The sequence below is a fragment of the Salvelinus fontinalis genome, unplaced genomic scaffold (assembly GCF_029448725.1).
Source record: "Salvelinus fontinalis isolate EN_2023a unplaced genomic scaffold, ASM2944872v1 scaffold_0271, whole genome shotgun sequence".
In the NCBI taxonomy this organism is placed as follows: domain Eukaryota; kingdom Metazoa; phylum Chordata; class Actinopteri; order Salmoniformes; family Salmonidae; genus Salvelinus; species Salvelinus fontinalis.
In genome coordinates, this window is record NW_026600480.1 from 131,391 (window position 1) to 151,039 (window position 19,649).

At 50.8% G+C, this 19,649-nt stretch overlaps 1 protein-coding gene across 1 annotated transcript in view; it reads left to right on the forward strand.

The window, feature by feature from the left end:
- dock1 (dedicator of cytokinesis 1) overlaps positions 1–19,649 on the forward strand; it is a gene marked incomplete at its 5' end in the record, with an annotated part of 169,401 nt that overhangs the window by 124,265 nt on the left and 25,487 nt on the right. Inside the window, 3 exon segments of the mRNA XM_055913173.1 lie at positions 7,724–7,861; positions 15,805–15,947; positions 16,512–16,704. Coding sequence (XP_055769148.1) covers positions 7,724–7,861; positions 15,805–15,947; positions 16,512–16,704 — 474 coding nt within the window.

Here is a 19,649-nt window from a genome sequence, read left to right on the forward strand (position 1 = left end):
GTTATAACTGGGTCAGTCTCTATAGTTCCAGGACCTGTTATAACTGGGTCAGTCTCAATAGTTCCAGGACCTGTTATAACTGGGTCAGTCTCTCTAGTTCCAGGACCTGTTATAACTGGGTCAGTCTCTATAGTTCCAGGACCTGTTATAACTGGGTCAGTCTCTCTAGTTCCAGGACCTGTTATAACTGGGTCAGTCTCTATAGTTCCAGGACCTGTTATAACTGGGTCAGTCTCAATAGTTCCAGGACCTGTTATAACTGGGTCAGTCTCTATAGTTTCAGGACCTGTTATAACTGGGTCAGTCTCAATAGTTCCAGGACCTGTTATAACTGGGTCAGTCTCTATAGTTCCAGGACCTGTTATAACTGGGTCAGTCTCAATAGTTCCAGGACCTGTTATAACTGGGTCAGTCTCAATAGTTCCAGGACCTGTTATAACTGGGTCAGTCTCTATAGTTCCAGGACCTGTTATAACTGGGTCAGTCTCAATAGTTCCAGGACCTGTTATAACTGGGTCAGTCTCTATAGTTCCAGGACCTGTTATAACTGGGTCAGTCTCTATAGTTCCAGGACCTGTTATAACTGGGTCAGTCTCAATAGTTCCAGGACCTGTTATAACTGGGTCAGTCTCAATAGTTCCAGGACCTGTTATAACTGGGTCAGTCTCTCTAGTTCCAGGACCTGTTATAACTGGGTCAGTCTCAATAGTTCCAGGACCTGTTATAACTGGGTCAGTCTCAATAGTTCCAGGACCTGTTATAACTGGGTCAGCCTCAATAGTTCCAGGACCTGTTATAACTGGGTCAGTCTCAATAGTTCCAGGACCTGTTATAACTGGGTCAGTCTCAATAGTTCCAGGACCTGTTATAACTGGGTCAGTCTCAATAGTTCCAGGACCTGTTATAACTGGGTCAGTCTCTATAGTTCCAGGACCTGTTATAACTGGGTCAGTCTCAATAGTTCCAGGACCTGTTATAACTGGGTCAGTCTCTATAGTCCCAGGACCTGTTATAACTGGGTCAGTCTCTATAGTTCCAGGACCTGTTATAACTGGGTCAGTCTCAATAGTTCCAGGACCTGTTATAACTGGGTCAGTCTCAATAGTTCCAGGACCTGTTATAACTGGGTCAGTCTCTATAGTTCCAGGACCTGTTATAACTGGGTCAGTCTCAATAGTTCCAGGACCTGTTATAACTGGGTCAGTCTCTATAGTCCCAGGACCTGTTATAACTGGGTCAGTCTCTATAGTTCCAGGACCTGTTATAACTGGGTCAGTCTCAATAGTTCCAGGACCTGTTATAACTGGGTCAGTCTCAATAGTTCCAGGACCTGTTATAACTGGGTCAGTCTCTATAGTTCCAGGACCTGTTATAACTGGGTCAGTCTCAATAGTTCCAGGACCTGTTATAACTGGGTCAGTGTCAATAGTTCCAGGACCTGTTATAACTGGGTCAGTCTCAATAGTTCTCAGTTTTATAAACATGATTTCTGCCTTGAATACACGTCTAGTTGGTGAATGTTGCAAAAGATTGCATTAGTTAAACGTGATATAGTATAGTGTGTCTGGGCTCTGTATCTATCTGTGTATCTGGGCTCTGTATCTATCTGTGTATCTGGGCTCTGTATCTATCTGTATGTCTGGGCTCTGTATCTATCTGTGTATCTGGGCTCTGTATCTATCTGTGTGTCTGGGCTCTGTATCTATCTGTATGTCTGGGCTCTGTATCTATCAGTATGTCTGGGCTCTGTATCTATCAGTATGTCTGGGCTCTGTATGTATCTGTATGTCTGGGCTCTGTTACTATCTGTGTGTCTGGGCTCTGTATCTATCTGGATGTCTGGGCTCTGTATCTATCTGTATGTCTGGGCTCTGTATCTATCAGTATGTCTGGGCTCTGTATCTATCAGTATGTCTGGGCTCTGTATGTATCTGTATGTCTGGGCTCTGTTACTATCTGTATGTCTGGGCTCTGTATCTATCAGTATGTCTGGGCTCTGTATCTATCAGTATGTCTGGGCTCTGTATCTATCTGTATGTCTGGGCTCTGTATCTATCAGTATGTCTGGGCTCTGTATCTATCAGTATGTCTGGGCTCTGTATCTATCTGGATGTCTGGGCTCTGTATCTATCAGTATGTCTGGGCTCTGTATCTATCAGTATGTCTGGGCTCTGTATCTATCTCTGTGTCTGGTCTCTGTATCTATCAGTATGTCTGGGCTCTGTATCTATCAGTATGTCTGGGCTCTGTATCTATCTGTATGTCTGGGCTCTGTATCTATCAGTATGTCTGGGCTCTGTATGTATCTGTATGTCTGGGCTCTGTTACTATCTGTATGTCTGGGCTCTGTATCTATCAGTATGTCTGGGCTCTGTATCTATCAGTATGTCTGGGCTCTGTATCTATCTCTGTGTCTGGTCTCTGTATCTATCAGTATGTTTGGGCTCTGTATCTATCAGTATGTCTGGGCTCTGTATCTATCTCTGTGTCTGGTCTCTGTTTCTATCAGTATGTCTGGGCTCTGTATCTATCTCTGTGTCTGGGCTCTGTATCTATCAGTATGTCTGGGATCTGTATCTATCTGTATGTCTGGGCTCTGTATCTATCAGTATGTCTGGGCTCTGTATCTATCAGTATGTCTGGGCTCTGTATCTATCTCTGTGTCTGGGCTCTGTATCTATCAGTATGTCTGGGCTCTGTATCTATCTGTATGTCTGGGCTCTGTATCTATCTCTGTGTCTGGGCTCTGTATCTATCAGTATGTCTGGGCTCTGTATCTATCTCTGTGTCTGGGCTCTGTATCTATCAGTATGTCTGGGCTCTGTATCTATCTGTATGTCTGGGCTCTGTATCTATCAGTATGTCTGGGCTCTGTATCTATCTGTAGGTCTGGGCTCTGTGTCTATCAGTATGTCTGGGCTCTGTATCTATCTCCTTTGCTAGCCAGAGTTCTCTCTGTATAGAAGACTACTGCTGTACAAGGTCAGAGTTCCCTCTGTATAGAAGACTACTGCTGTACAAGGTCAGAGTTCCCTCTGTATAGGAGACTACTGCTGTACAAGGCCAGAGTTCCCTCTGTATAGAAGACTACTGCTGTACAAGGTCAGAGTTCCCTCTGTATAGAAGACTACTGCTGTACAAGGCCAGAGTTCCCTCTGTATAGAAGACTACTGCTGTACAAGGCCAGAGTTCCCTCTGTATAGGAGACTACTGCTGTACAAGGCCAGAGTTCCCTCTGTATAGAAGACTACTGCTGTACAAGGCCAGAGTTCCCTCTGTATAGAAGACTACTGCTGTACAAGGCCAGAGTTCCCTCTGTATAGGAGACTACTGCTGTACAAGGCCAGAGTTCTCTCTGTATAGGAGACTACTGCTGTACAAGGCCAGAGTTCCCTCTGTATAGGAGACTAGAACACTCAGAGGACTTGTGTAGGTTAATTCAGACATTGTCCCTCTCCCTCTCACTCTCCCTCTCTCACACACACACTACCTTCTCTACCAGAGACTTCACACCCCTCTTTGTTGTCAGAGTAAACCCTTTAGTCAGGCTTTTGGCTGCTGTGAATATGTAAGCCATAAAGACACTGTAGCGGTGAGGGTGGAGTGTCTGTTGGCTGTGGAAGCGTATACTGTAAATAAGCCCTCTTTGTGTGCCTGCATGCAGCCAGAGACCTGCACTAAATCTATTGTAACAGGATTACATTTTTTCTTTGTGTGCCTTTACCTTATTTACGCATATTAATCCACAAGCATGTGTATTTTTTTATTGGATTTTATTTTATTCAAAACTTGAAGAATATTTGTTTTTATATAAACAAAGGAACAGTTGTATGTTCAAACCTGGGAAGGAGGAAGTAAAGGGGGGCACTATATCATTTGTTGGAATATTCTACTCATTCTTGGAGAGACATTACTGCAAAGCATTGTTTTCTAACCTGTCCTCGGTGACCCCCTGACCTCTCCTCGGTGCCCCCCTGACCTCTCCTCGGTGACCCCTGACATTTTACAATGTTGTGGCTCTGAAATATCACACCTGAATCACGTGATCAAGGACTTGTTGATTCACCTGATCAAGGACTCTGTGATTCACCTGACGAGTTGATTCAACCTGATTAAGGACTCTGTGATTCACCTGACGAGTTGATTCAACCTGATCAAGGACTCTGTGATTCACCTGACGAGTTGATTCAACCTGATCAAGGACTCTGTGATTCACCTGACGAGTTGATTCAACCTGATCAAGGACTCTGTGATTCACCTGACGAGTTGATTCAACCTGATTAAGGACTCTGTGATTCAGCTGACAAGTTGATTCAACCTGATTAAGGGCTCTGTGATTCACCTGATTAAGGACTCTGTGATTCAGCTGAGGAGTTGATTCACCTGATTAAGGACTCTGTGATTCACCTGACGAGTTGATTCAACCTGATTAAGGACTCTGTGATTCAGCTGACGAGTTGATTCAACCTAATTAAGGGCTCTGTGATTCACCTGATTAAGGACTCTGTGATTCAGCTGAGGAGTTGATTCACCTGATCAAGGACTCTGTGATTCACCTGACGAGTTGATTCAGGTGCTCTGGAATAGATCCAGAACGTAACTTGGGGTCCCCGAGGAGACGACAGATCCCTGCTATAAGGCGCTGCCACCTAATTGCACTTAAACCATTGGCTGTCAGCCTGTTATAAAGTCAAACACTATCTGTTACCAGAGCCTCCTGGCTGGAGAAAAACTAACTCTCCAAGATGATTGGCTGTAGGGATACTCAGCCTGTTATAAAGTCTAACACGATCCGTTACCAGAGCGTCCTGGCTGTAGAAAAACTAACTCTCCAAGATGATTGGCTGTAGAAAAACTAACCCTCCAAGATGATTGGCTGTAGGGACACTCAGCCTGTTATAAAGTCAAATACGATCCGTTACCAGAGCCTCCTGGCTGGAGAAACACTAACTCTCCAAGATGATTGGCTGTAGGGACACTCAGCCTGTTATAAAGTCAAATACGATCCGTTACCAGAGCCTCCTGGCTGGAGAAAAACTAACTCTCCAAGATGATTGGCTGTCGCCCCTTGGGAATACACTTCCTCCAGTGACCAGACGGAGCTGCAGTGCATTCTGAAAGTATTCAGACACCGTCCCTTTTTCCACAGTTTGTACGTCACAGCCTTATTCTGGATTAAAGTCATAAAATAAAAAAAATCCTCATTAGTGTACACACAATACCACATAATGACAAGCGAAAACAGGTTTTTTGAAATTTTTGCAAATGTATTAAAAAACAGAAATACCTTATTTACATAAGTATTCAGACCCTTTGCTATGAGACTCTAAATTGATCTCAGGTGCATCCTGTTTCCATTGATCATCCTTGAGATGTTTCTTCAACTTGATTGGAGTCAACCTGTGATTAATTCAATTGATTGGACATGATTTGGAAAGGCACACACCTGTCTATATAAGGACCTACAGTTGACAGTGCATGTCAGAGCAAAAACCAAGCCAGGAGGTTGAAGGAATTGTCCGTAGAGCTCTGAGACAGGATTGTGTCGAGGCACAGATCTGGGGAAGGTACCAAAACATTTCTGCATCATTGAAGGTCACCAAGAACACAGTGGCCTCCATCATTCTTAAATGGAAGACGTTTGGAAGCACCAGACTCTTCCTAGAGATGGCCGCCCGGCCAAACTGAGCAATCGGGGGAGAAGGGCCTTTGTCTGGAAGGAACTTATCTGATAAGTTTGCTCTTAGAACCCAGTAAAGGCTGTTCTTGGGTAGTGGAATGACTTTGGCTTCCCTCCCGGCCTGAGGACAAAGACTTTCCTCTCGTCTCAGATTAAAGATATGACAGATAGGAGTGGCTATAGAGTCAGCTACCATCCTCAGTAGCTTTACATCTAAGTTGTCAATGCCAGGAGGTTTGTCATTATTGATCAATAATTTAAAAAATAATCTACCTCTCCCACACTAACTTTACAACATAAAAATATGCAATGCTTTTCTTTCATTATTCTTATTTTTTATGCATGAATGTGAACGCTCACTGTTCGTTGTCGGCATTTCCTGCCTACATTTGCCCACTTTGCCAAAGAAGTAATCATTAAAATAATTGGCAACATCAAATGGTTTTGTGATGAGCCATCTGATTCGATGAAAGATGGAGTTGAATTTGTCTTTCTGCCCATCATTTCATTTAAAGTTCTCCAAAGTTTTTCCCCCATCATTCTCTTCTTATCATTGTTTTTGGCTTCATAATACCGTTTCTTCTTCTTCTTTGTTGAGTTTAGTCACATCATTTCTCAATTTGCAGGAAGTCAGCCAGTCAGATGTACAGCCAGACTTATTAGCCACTTCCTTTAGCCCCATCTCTTTCAACCATACAGTTTGTTCAATTCCTCATCAAATTCACGGAGCCTTAACAGTTCTAACAGGAAGTTAGTTAACAGGTGCATGTTGATCAGGAAGTGGGTCATTAGACACCCTCTCCTGTTAGATGGTGTCATGCTGTTATACTATGTGTTGAATCACTTGACCGTGTCATTAGGGCCAGGTGGTCACATCTTGTGATGTATAGAATCTATAATGTGGGTCTTTGCTCTCTCATTACTAGGTGGTCACATGTTGTGATGTATAGAATCTATAATGTGGGTCTTTGCTCTCTCATTACTAGGTGGTCACATGTTGTGATGTATAGAATCTATAATGTGGCTCTTTGCTCTCATTACTAGGTGGTCACATCTTGTGATGTATAGAATCTATAATGTGGGTCTTTGCTCTCTCATTACTAGGTGGTCACATGTTGTGATGTATAGAATCTATAATGTGGCTCTTTGCTCTCTCATTACTAGGTGGTCACATGTTGTGATGTATAGAATCTATAATGTGTATCTTTGCTCTCTCATTACTCGGTGGTCACAAGTTGTGATGTGATGTGATTGTGTCAGTCCTGTGTCAGTCCCGTGTCAGTCCTGTGTCAGTCCCGTGTCAGTCCCGTGTCAGTCCTGTGTCCGTCCCGTGTCAGTCCCGTGTCCGTCCTGTGTCAGTCCCGTGTCAGTCCCGTGTCCGTCCCGTGTCCGTCCTGTGTCAGTCCCGTGTCAGTCCTGTGTGCTCTTAGCATTGCTTTGTCGTGTAAAGGAGCAGTGTGATAACAGAAGAAAACACACAGTGTGTCTAGAGAGTAGGAACACGGGGCAGTGAGGTGACTATGGCAACCAGGCCTTCTACATTCTACTGGGGTTTTAATGAACACGGTCAAGTTCCCTTGGCTTTCTCAGCAGGCGTGGGTTCTACAGACACACACACACACACACACACACACACACACACACACACACACCATGACTTGCTGTGAGCTCGGCCGTACTTAACAGTGCTAAGTCCCAGTGTCTACCTGACACCAGTAGGAGAGGAATGGTATGGGGTTTTGTGTCCATTTTGTTGTGAAGAGGTCCCTTACTTGACGTGTGTGTGTGTGTGTGTGTGTGTGTGTGTGTGTGTGTGTGTGTGTGTGTGTGTGTGTGTGTGTGTGTGTGTGTGTGTGTGTGTTCAAATCCCATAGGATAACTGGTGTGTCCATTGAGAGTGTGTGTGTTCAAATCCCATAGGATAACTGGTGTGTCCATTGAGAGTGTGTGTGTTCAAACCCCTTAGGATGACTGGTGTGTCCATTGAGAGTGTGTGTGTTCAAACCCCTTAGGATGACTGGTGTGTCCATTGTGTGTTTCCAGATCCCTTACCTAGCTGATGGAGTTCGTATCCATGGAGAGAAAGTGACTGAGGCTCTGAGGCCTTTCCATGACCGCCTGGAGGCCTGCTTCAAACAGCTCAGAGAGAAAGTGGAGAAACAGTACGGAGTCAAGACACTGGTAATATCTCTCTCCTGTGCTCTCTTCTCCTCCGTTCTCCTCTCTTCTCCTCTCGTCTCCTCTCTCCTATGCACTCTTCTCCTCTCTCCTCGCTCCTCTCTTATCCGCTCTCTTCTCATCTCTCCTCTTCTCTTTCTCCTCTTCTCCGCTCTCTTCTCCTCTCTTCTCCTCTCGTCTCCTCTCCTATGCTCTCATCTCCTCTCTCCTCTCTTCTCCTCTCTCCTCTCTTCTCCTCTCTCTTCTCTTCTCCTCTCTCCTCTCTTCTCCCCTCTCCTTTGCTCTCGTCTCCTCTCTCCTCTCTTATCCGCTCTCTTCTCATCTCTTCGCTGTTCTCCTCTTCTCTCTTCTCCTCCTCTCTTCTCTGCTCTCCTCCTCTCTTCTCTGCTCTCCTCTCTTCTCTGCTCTCCTCTCCTCTCTGCTCTCCTCTCCTCTCTTCTCTACTCTCCTCTCTTCTCATCTCTTCACTGCTCTCCTCTCTTCTCTGTTCTCCTCTCTTCTCTGCTCTCCTCTCCTCTCCTCTCTTCTCTGTTCTCCTCTCTTCTCTGCTCTCATCTCCTCTCCTCTCTTCTCTGCTCTCCTCTCCTCTCTTCTCTGCTCTCCTCTCCTCTCCTCTCTTCTCTGCTCTCCTCTCCTCTCTTCTCTGCTCTCCTCTTTTCTCATCTCTTCACTCTTTTCGTCTCTTCTCTCTTCTCCTCCTCTCTTCTCTGCTCTCCTCTCTTCTCCTCTCCTTTCTTCCTCTCTACGTCTCCTCTCTCTCTAGTCCTCTTTCCTCTTCTTCTGTCGTCTCATCCTACTCTCTCCTACTCATTTTAAATTGACATGTTAGTAATTTAGCAGACGCTCTTATCCAGAGCCACTTACAGTTAGTGCATTCATCTCACGGTAGCTTGGTGAGACAACCACATATCACAGGCATTTTCCCTCAATGACGTAGCTGTCAGTAGACTCCGAGCTAGAAGGGGTGGGGTGGGGTCAAGTGCAAGGAGTGTGAGGAGGAGGATTAGTTAAGATACTGTTTGAAGAGGTGGGGTTTCAGATGTTTTCAGAAGATGGGCAGGGACTCTGCTGTCCTAGCTTCAGGGGGAAGATGGGCAGGGACTCTGCTGTCCTAGCTTCAGGGGGAAGATGGGCAGGGACTCTGCTGTCCTAGCTTCAGGGGGAAGATGGGAAGGGACTCTGCTGTCCTAGCTTCAGGGGGAAGATGGACAGGGACTCTGCTGTCCTAGCTTCAGGGTGCCAGGACAGAGAAGATCTTGGACTGGGCTGAGTGGGAGCTGCCCTCCCGTAAGGGTGGGAGGGCCAAGAGACCAGAGGTGGTAGAACAGAGTGTTCGGGGTGTTGAGTTAGAGCCTGAAGGTAGGGAGGGCCAAGAGACCAGAGGTGGTAGAACAGAGTGTTCGGGGTGTTGAGTTAGAGCCTGAAGGTAGGGAGGGCCAAGAGACCAGAGGTGGTAGAACAGAGTGTTCGGGGTGTTGAGTTAGAGCCTGAAGGTAGGGAGGGTCTAGAGACCAGAGGTGGTAGAACAGAGTGTTCGGGGTGTTGAGTTAGAGCCTGAAGGTAGGGAGGGCCAAGAGACCAGTGGTGGTAGAACAGAGTGTTCGGGGTGTTGAGTTAGAGCCTGAAGGTAGGGAGGGCCAAGAGACCAGAGGTGGTAGAACAGAGTGTTCGGGGTGTTGAGTTAGAGCCTGAAGGTAGGGAGGGTCTAGAGACCAGAGGTGGTAGAACAGAGTGTTCGGGGTGTTGAGTTAGAGCCTGAAGGTAGGGAGGGCCAAGAGACCAGAGATGTAGTACTACCTACCAGACACTGGGCCCAGTCAGTATGGAAGAGCCCACACACACACACACAGTACCACCTACCAGACCCTGGGCCCGGTCAGTATTGAAGAACCCACACACACACACACACACAGTACTACCTACCAGACCCTGGGCCAGTTCAGTATGGAAGAACACACACACACACACACACACACACACACACACACACACACACACAAACAGAATCACCCCGAGACATGGATCTATAGATGCTATTGACACTGATGGGAGGAGGAGGGTATTGATCACTCAAAGATAGGAGGAGGATTAACATGGTATAAATTCACAAGGTGGACTATCATCACTGGCTCGTGTGTGTGTGTGTGTGTGTGTGTGTGTGTGTGTGTGTGTGTGTGTGTGTGTGTGTGTGTGTGTGTGTGTGTGTGTGTGTGTGTGTGTGTGTGTGTGTGTGTGTGTGTGTGTGTGTGTGTGTGTGTGTGTGTGTGTGCGCGCATGCGCACGGCAATAATGAATATGCTAAAAGGACAAAACAGCACAGCCATAGTACAACAGACAAGACTGACAGCAGCCCAGGTCTCTCTCTAGGAACTACTTCCCCAGGAACTTTAGCCAGGCTGACAGCAGCCCAGGTCTCTCTCTAGGAACTACTGCCCCAGGAACTTTAGCCAGGCTGACAGCAGCCCAGGTCTCTCTCTAGGAACTACTGCCCCAGGAACTTTAGCCAGGCTGACAGCAGCCCAGGTCTCTCTCTAGGAACTACTGCCCCAGGAACTTTAGCCAGGCTGACAGCAGCCCAGGTCTCTCTCTAGGAACTACGGCCCCAGGAACTTTAGCCAGACTGACAGCAGCCCAGGACTCTCTCTAGGAACTACTGCCCCAGGAAGTTTAGCCAGACTGACAGCAGCCCAGGTCTCTCTCTAGGAACTACTGCCCCAGGAACTTTAGCCAGACTGACAGCAGCCCAGGTCTCTCTCTAGGAACTACGGCCCCAGGAACTTTAGCCAGGCTGACAGCGGCCCAGGTCTCTCTAGGAACTACGGCCCCAGGAACTTTAGCCAGGCTGACAGTGGCCCAGGTCTCTCTAGGAACTACGGCCCCAGGAACTTTAGCCAGGCTGACAGCGGCCCAGGTCTCTCTAGGAACTACGGCCCCAGGAACTTTAGCCAGGCTGACAGCGGCCCAGGTCTCTCAGGGAACTACTGCCCCAGGAACTTTAGCCAGGCTGACAGCAGCCCAGGTCTCTCTAGGAACTACGGCCCCAGGAACTTTAGCCAGGCTGACAGCAGCCCAGGACTCTCTCTAGGAACTACTGCCCCAGGAACTTTAGCCAGGCTGACAGCAGCCCAGGACTCTCTCTAGGAACTACTGCCCCAGGAACTTTAGCCAGGCTGACAGCTGCCCAGGACTCTCTCTAGGAACTACGGCCCCAGGAACTTTAGCCAGGCTGACAGCAGCCCAGGACTCTCTCTAGGAACTACTGCCCCAGGAACTTTAGCCAGGCTGACAGCAGCCCAGGACTCTCTCTAGGAACTACTGCCCCAGGAACTTTAGCCAGACTGACAGCAGCCCAGGACTCTCTCTAGGAACTACGGCCCCAGGAACTTTAGCCAGGCTGACAGCAGCCCAGGACTCTCTCTAGGAACTACGGCCCCAGGAACTTTAGCCAGACTGACAGCAGCCCAGGTCTCTCTCTAGGAACTACTGCCCCAGGAACTTTAGCCAGACTGACAGCAGCCCAGGTCTCTCTCTAGGAACTACTGCCCCAGGAACTTTAGCCAGACTGACAGCAGCCCAGGTCTCTCTCTAGGAACTACTGCCCCAGGAACTTTAGCCAGGCTGATAGCAGCCCAGGACTCTCTCTAGGAACTACTTCCCCAGGAACTTTAGCCAGACTGACAGCAGCCCAGGTCTCTCTCTAGGAACTACTGCCCCAGGAACTTTAGCCAGGCTGACAGCAGCCCAGGACTCTCTCTAGGAACTACTGCCCCAGGAACTTTAGCCAGGCTGACAGCAGCCCAGGTCTCTCTCTAGGAACTACGGCCCAGGAACTTTATCCAGACTGACAGCAGCCCAGGTCTCTCTAGGAACTACGGCCCCAGGAACTTTAGCCAGGCTGACAGCAGCCCAGGTCTCTCTAGGAACTATGGCCCCAGGAACTTTAGCCAGGCTGACAGCAGCCCAGGTCTCTCTCTAGGAACTACTGCCCCAGGAACTTTAGCCAGGCTGACAGCAGCCCAGGTCTCTCAAGGAACTACTGCCCCAGGAACTTTAGCCAGACTGACAGCAGCCCAGGACTCTCCCAAGGAACTACTGCCCCAGGAACTTTAGCCAGACTGACAGCAGCCCAGGTCTCTCTCTAGGAACTACTGCCCCAGGAACTTTAGCCAGACTGACAGCAGCCCAGGTCTCTCTCTAGGAACTACTGCCCCAGGAACTTTAGCCAGGCTGACAGCAGCCCAGGTCTCTCTCTAGGAACTACGGCCCCAGGAACTTTAGCCAGGCTGACAGCAGCCCAGGTCTCTCTAGGAACTACGGCCCCAGGAACTTTAGCCAGGCTGACAGCAGCCCAGGTCTCTCTCTAGGAACTACGGCCCCAGGAACTTTAGCCAGGCTGACAGCAGCCCAGGTCTCTCTTGGAACTACGGCCCCAGGAACTTTAGCCAGGCTGACAGCAGCCCAGGTCTCTCTCTAGGAACTACGGCCCCAGGAACTTTAGCCAGGCTGACAGCAGCCCAGGTCTCTCTCTAGGAACTACTGCCCCAGGAACTTTAGCCAGGCTGACAGCAGCCCAGGTCTCTCTCTAGGAACTACGGCCCCAGAAACTTTAGCCAGGCTGACAGCAGCCCAGGTCTCTCTCAAGGAACTACTGCCCCAGGAACTTTAGCCAGGCTGACAGCAGCCCAGGTCTCTCTCTAGGAACTACTGCCCCAGGAACTTTAGCCAGGCTGACAGCAGCCCAGGTCTCTCTCTAGGAACTACGGCCCCAGGAACTTTAGCCAGACTGACAGCAGCCCAGGACTCTCTCTAGGAACTACTGCCCCAGGAAGTTTAGCCAGACTGACAGCAGCCCAGGTCTCTCTCTAGGAACTACTGCCCCAGGAACTTTAGCCAGACTGACAGCAGCCCAGGTCTCTCTCTAGGAACTACGGCCCCAGGAACTTTAGCCAGGCTGACAGCGGCCCAGGTCTCTCTAGGAACTACGGCCCCAGGAACTTTAGCCAGGCTGACAGTGGCCCAGGTCTCTCTAGGAACTACGGCCCCAGGAACTTTAGCCAGGCTGACAGCGGCCCAGGTCTCTCTAGGAACTACGGCCCCAGGAACTTTAGCCAGGCTGACAGCGGCCCAGGTCTCTCAGGGAACTACTGCCCCAGGAACTTTAGCCAGGCTGACAGCAGCCCAGGTCTCTCTAGGAACTACGGCCCCAGGAACTTTAGCCAGGCTGACAGCAGCCCAGGACTCTCTCTAGGAACTACTGCCCCAGGAACTTTAGCCAGGCTGACAGCAGCCCAGGACTCTCTCTAGGAACTACTGCCCCAGGAACTTTAGCCAGGCTGACAGCTGCCCAGGACTCTCTCTAGGAACTACGGCCCCAGGAACTTTAGCCAGGCTGACAGCAGCCCAGGACTCTCTCTAGGAACTACTGCCCCAGGAACTTTAGCCAGGCTGACAGCAGCCCAGGACTCTCTCTAGGAACTACTGCCCCAGGAACTTTAGCCAGACTGACAGCAGCCCAGGACTCTCTCTAGGAACTACGGCCCCAGGAACTTTAGCCAGGCTGACAGCAGCCCAGGACTCTCTCTAGGAACTACGGCCCCAGGAACTTTAGCCAGACTGACAGCAGCCCAGGTCTCTCTCTAGGAACTACTGCCCCAGGAACTTTAGCCAGACTGACAGCAGCCCAGGTCTCTCTCTAGGAACTACTGCCCCAGGAACTTTAGCCAGGCTGACAGCAGCCCAGGACTCTCTCTAGGAACTACTTCCCCAGGAACTTTAGCCAGACTGACAGCAGCCCAGGTCTCTCTCTAGGAACTACTGCCCCAGGAACTTTAGCCAGGCTGACAGCAGCCCAGGACTCTCTCTAGGAACTACTGCCCCAGGAACTTTAGCCAGGCTGACAGCAGCCCAGGTCTCTCTCTAGGAACTACGGCCCAGGAACTTTATCCAGACTGACAGCAGCCCAGGTCTCTCTAGGAACTACGGCCCCAGGAACTTTAGCCAGGCTGACAGCAGCCCAGGTCTCTCTAGGAACTATGGCCCCAGGAACTTTAGCCAGGCTGACAGCAGCCCAGGTCTCTCTCTAGGAACTACTGCCCCAGGAACTTTAGCCAGGCTGACAGCAGCCCAGGTCTCTCTCTAGGAACTACTGCCCCAGGAACTTTAGCCAGACTGACAGCAGCCCAGGACTCTCCCAAGGAACTACTGCCCCAGGAACTTTAGCCAGACTGACAGCAGCCCAGGTCTCTCTCTAGGAACTACTGCCCCAGGAACTTTAGCCAGACTGACAGCAGCCCAGGTCTCTCTCTAGGAACTACTGCCCCAGGAACTTTAGCCAGGCTGACAGCAGCCCAGGTCTCTCTCTAGGAACTACGGCCCCAGGAACTTTAGCCAGGCTGACAGCAGCCCAGGTCTCTCTAGGAACTACGGCCCCAGGAACTTTAGCCAGGCTGACAGCAGCCCAGGTCTCTCTCTAGGAACTACGGCCCCAGGAACTTTAGCCAGGCTGACAGCAGCCCAGGTCTCTCTTGGAACTACGGCCCCAGGAACTTTAGCCAGGCTGACAGCAGCCCAGGTCTCTCTCTAGGAACTACGGCCCCAGGAACTTTAGCCAGGCTGACAGCAGCCCAGGTCTCTCTCTAGGAACTACTGCCCCAGGAACTTTAGCCAGGCTGACAGCAGCCCAGGTCTCTCTCTAGGAACTACGGCCCCAGAAACTTTAGCCAGGCTGACAGCAGCCCAGGTCTCTCTCAAGGAACTACTGCCCCAGGAACTTTAGCCAGGCTGACAGCAGCCCAGGTCTCTCTCAAGGAACTACTGCCCCAGGAACTTTAGCCAGACTGACAGCAGCCCAGGACTCTCCCAAGGAACTACTGCCCCAGGAACTTTAGCCAGACTGACAGCAGCCCAGGTCTCTCTCAAGGAACTACTGCCCCAGGAACTTTAGCCAGACTGACAGCAGCCCAGGACTCTCTCAAGGAACTACTGCCCCAGGAACTTTAGCCAGACTGACAGCAGCCCAGGTCTCTCTCTAGGAACTACTGCCCCAGGAACTTTAGCCAGACTGACAGCAGCCCAGGTCTCTCTCAAGGAACTACTGCCCCAGGAACTTTAGCCAGACTGACAGCAGCCCAGGTCTCTCTCAAGGAACTACTGCCCCAGGAACTTTAGCCAGGCTGACAGCAGCCCAGGTCTCTCTCTAGGAACTACGGCCCAGGAACTTTAGCCAGACTGACAGCAGCCCATGTCTCTCTCTAGGAACTACTGCCCCAGGAACTTTAGCTAGACTGACAGCAGCCCAGGTCTCTCTCTAGGAACTACTGCCCCAGGAACTTTAGCCAGACTGACAGCAGCCCAGGTCTCTCTCAAGGAACTACTGCCCCAGGAACTTTAGCCAGACTGACAGCAGCCCAGGTCTCTCTCAAGGAACTACTGCCCCAGGAACTTTAGCCAGACTGACAGCAGCCCAGGTCTCTCTCAAGGAACTACGGCCCTAGAAACAAAACTTTGTTATAGCCAGACTATATAGTCAGGACTCTACTCACTTCCTGTTTTTTGTAGCTCAATAATCTCACTCACTCTCTCTCTCTCTCTCTCTCTCTCTCTCTCTCTCTCTCTCTCTCTCTCTCTCTCTCTCTCTCTCTCTCTCTCTCTCTCTCTCTCTCTCTCTCTCTCTCTCTCTGTCTTTCTCTCTCTGTCTCTCTCTCTCTCTCTGTCTCTCTCTCTCACTCTCTCTCTCTCTCTGGTTCTCTCTCTCTCTCTGTCTCTCTTTCTCTCTCTCTCTCTCTCTTTCTCTCTCTCTGTCTCTCTCTGTCTCTCTCTGTCTCTCTGTCTCTCTCTCTCTCTCTGTCATGATTAAATGTGTTGTACATGATGTTGTCAGTGTGTTATTAATAAGGGTGTAGTAACTCCTTGTCACTAAACTGTGTTGTGTGTGTTTGTTTCTGCAGCCTGCGGTGGATGACAGGCGTGGGACCCGTCCTCGCTCTATGCTGCGTTCCTTCACCATGCCCTCACAACAGAGACCACTCTCTGTGGCTTCAGTCAACTCCATCTCCTCTGACAACTCCCCCTCCAGACCTGGCTCAGACGGGTAAGGACTGATACACACACACACAGAGAGACAGACATGTTTATGTGACCGATGGGGTCGTCCAGATAGAAACAGTAGAATGGGGACACACCTCTCTGAATTTCTAAACACACCGTCCAATAAGGGACCGGACACAAGGATGAACTTATGACCAATGGGAACGTCAGGAGAAAAGGGAATAATTTCACATTTCAGAACACCGCTTTCAATAATCAATCATCTACGTAAACAAACACACACACTTATGTGATGAGATCAATTTCTATTGATCAAAAGGATGATCAATAGAAACAGGATGCACCTGAGATCAATTTCGAGTCTCATAGCAAAGGGTCTGAATACTTATGTAAATGAGGTATTTCAGTTTTTTATTTATAAATGTGCAAAAATTTAAAAATATATATTTTCACTTTGTTATTATGGGATATTGTGTGTATATTGATTACTTTTTTATTTTATTTAATCCATTTTAGAATAACGTAACAAAATGTGCAAAAATCAATGGTTCTGAATACTTTTCGAAGTCCCTGTATGTTCATTCCTTCTCCCTGTTGTCCCTCCCAGCTTTGCCCTAGAGCCTCTCCTGCCAAAGAAGTTGCACTGCAAGTCCCAGGACAAGCTGGAGCGCGACGAGTCGGAGAGGAAGGACAAGAAGAAAGAGAAGAGGAACAGTAAACATCAGGAGATCTTTGACAAGGAGCTGAAGACCACCGACATCCCCCTGCAGCCTGCCGAGGCAGTCATACTGTCAGAGACGGTGAGGGGGAACTATCCTCTATCCTCTATCCTCTTCCCTCCTCTCCTCCTCTCCTCTCCTCCCTCTCTCCCCCTGCAGCCCACCGAGGCAGTCATACTGTCAGAGACGGTGAGGGGGAACTATCCTCTATCCTCTTCCCTCCTCTCCTCCTCTCCTCTCCTCTCCTCCTCTCCTCCCTCTCTCCCCCTGCAGCCCGCCGAGGCAGTCATACTGTTAGAGACGGTGAGGGGAAACTATCCTCTATCCTCTATCCTCTTCCCTCCTCTCCTCCTCTCCTCTCCTCCTCTCCTCTCCTCCTCTCCTCTCCTCCCTCTCTCCCCCTGCAGCCCACCGAGGCAGTCATACTGTCAGAGACGGTGAGGGGGAAACTATCCTCTATCCTCTCCTCCTCTCCTCTCCTCCCTCTCTCCCCCTGCAGCCCGCCGAGGCAGTCATACTGTCAGAGACGGTGAGGGGAAACTATCCTCTTCCCTCCTCTCCTCCTCTCCTCTCCTCCCTCTCTCCCCCTGCAGCCCACTGAGGCAGTCATACTGTCAGAGACGGTGAGGGGAAACTATCCTCTATCCTCTCCTCCTCTCCTCTCCTCCCTCTCTCCCCCTGCAGCCCACTGAGGCAGTCATACTGTCAGAGACGGTGAGGGGAAACTATCCTCTATCCTCTATCCTCTCCTCTCCTCCTCTCCTCCCTCTCTCCCCCTGCAGCCCACTGAGGCAGTCATACTGTCAGAGACGGTGAGGGGAAACTATCCTCTATCCTCTCCTCCTCTCCTCTCCTCCCTCTCTCCCCCTGCAGCCCACCGAGGCAGTCATACTGTCAGAGACGGTGAGGGGAAACTATCCTCTATCCTCTATCCTCTTCCCTCCTCTCCTCCTCTCCTCTCCTCCCTCTCTCCCCCTGCAGCCCGCCGAGGCAGTCATACTGTCAGAGACGGTGAGGGGAAACTATCCTCTATCCTCTCCTCCTCTCCTCTCCTCCCTCTCTCCCCCTGCAGCCCACCGATGCAGTCATACTGTCAGAGAGTTTGAGGGGAAACTATCCTCTATCCTCTTCCCTTCTCTCCTCCTCTCCTCTCCTCCTCTCCTCTCCTCCTCTCCTCCCTCTCTCCCCCTGCAGCCCGCCGAGGCAGTCATACTGTCAGAGACGGTGAGGGGAAACTATCCTCTATCCTCCTCTCCTCCTCTCCTCTCCTCCTCTCCTCCCTCTCTCCCCCTGCAGCCCGCCGAGGCAGTCATACTGTCAGAGACGGTGAGGGGAAACTATCCTCTATCCTCCTCTCCTCCTCTCCTCCTCTCCTCTCCTCCCTCTCTCCCCCTGCAGTCCGCTGAGGCAGTCATACTGTCAGAGACGGTGAGGGGAAACTATCCTCTATCCTCTCCTCCTCTCCTCTCCTCCCTCTCTCCCCCTGCAGCCCGCTGAGGCAGTCATACTGTCAGAGACGGTGAGGGGAAACTATCCTCTTCCCTCCTCTCCTCCTCTCCTCTCCTCCCTCTCTCCCCCTGCAGCCCGCCGAGGCAGTCATACTGTCAGAGACGGTGAGGGGGAAACTATCCTCTATCCTCTCCTCCTCTCCTCTCCTCCCTCTCTCCCCCTGCAGCCCGCCGAGGCAGTCATACTGTCAGAGACGGTGAGGGGAAACTATCCTCTTCCCTCCTCTCCTCCTCTCCTCTCCTCCCTCTCTCCCCCTGCAGCCCGCCGAGGCAGTCATACTGTCAGAAACGGTGAGGGGAAACTATCCTCTATCCTCCTCTCCTCCTCTCCTCCTCTCCTCCCTCTCTCCCCCTGCAGCCCGCTGAGGCAGTCATACTGTCAGAGACGGTGAGGGGGAACTATCCTCTATCCTCTATCCTCTTCCCTCCTCTCCTCCTCTCCTCTCCTCCCTCTCTCCCCCTGCAGCCCGCCGAGGCAGTCATACTGTCAGAGACGGTGAGGGGAAACTATCCTCTATCCTCCTCTCCTCCTCTCCTCCTCTCCTCTCCTCCTCTCCTCTCCTCCTCTCCTCTCCTCCCTCTCTCCCCCTGCAGCCCACCGAGGCAGTCATACTGTCAGAGACGGTGAGGGGAAACTATCCTCTATCCTCTCCTCCTCTCCTCTCCTCCCTCTCTCCCCCTGCAGCCCACCGAGGCAGTCATACTGTCAGAGACGGTGAGGGGAAACTATCCTCTATCCTCTCCTCTCCTCCTCTCCTCCCTCTCTCCCCCTGCAGCCCACCGAGGCAGTCATACTGTCAGAGACGGTGAGGGGAAACTATCCTCTATCCTCTCCTCTCCTCCTCTCCTCCCTCTCTCCCCCTGCAGCCCACCGAGGCAGTCATACTGTCAGAGACGGTGAGGGGAAACTATCCTCTATCCTCTCCTCCTCTCCTCTCCTCCCTCTCTCCCCCTGCAGCCCACCGAGGCAGTCATACTGTCAGAGACGGTGAGGGGAAACTATCCTCTATCCTCTCCTCCTCTCCTCTCCTCCCTCTCTCCCCCTGCAGCCCACCGAGGCAGTCATACTGTCAGAGACGGTGAGGGGAAACTATCCTCTATCCTCTCCTCCTCTCCTCTCCTCCCTCTCTCCCCCTGCAGCCCACCGAGGCAGTCATACTGTCAGAGACGGTGAGGGGAAACTATCCTCTATCCTCTCCTCCTCTCCTCTCCTCCCTCTCTCCCCCTGCAGCCCACTGAGGCAGTCATACTGTCAGAGACGGTGAGGGGAAACTATCCTCTTCCCTCCTCTCCTCCTCTCCTCTCCTCCCTCTCTCCCCCTGCAGCCCACTGAGGCAGTCATACTGTCAGAGACGGTGAGGGGAAACTATCCTCTTCTCTCCTCTCCTCCTCTCCTCTCCTCCCTCTCTCCCCCTGCAGCCCACCGAGGCAGTCATACTGTCAGAGACGGTGAGGGGAAACTATCCTCTATCCTCTTCCCTCCCTCCCTCCCTCCCTCCCTCCCTCCCTCCTCTCTTC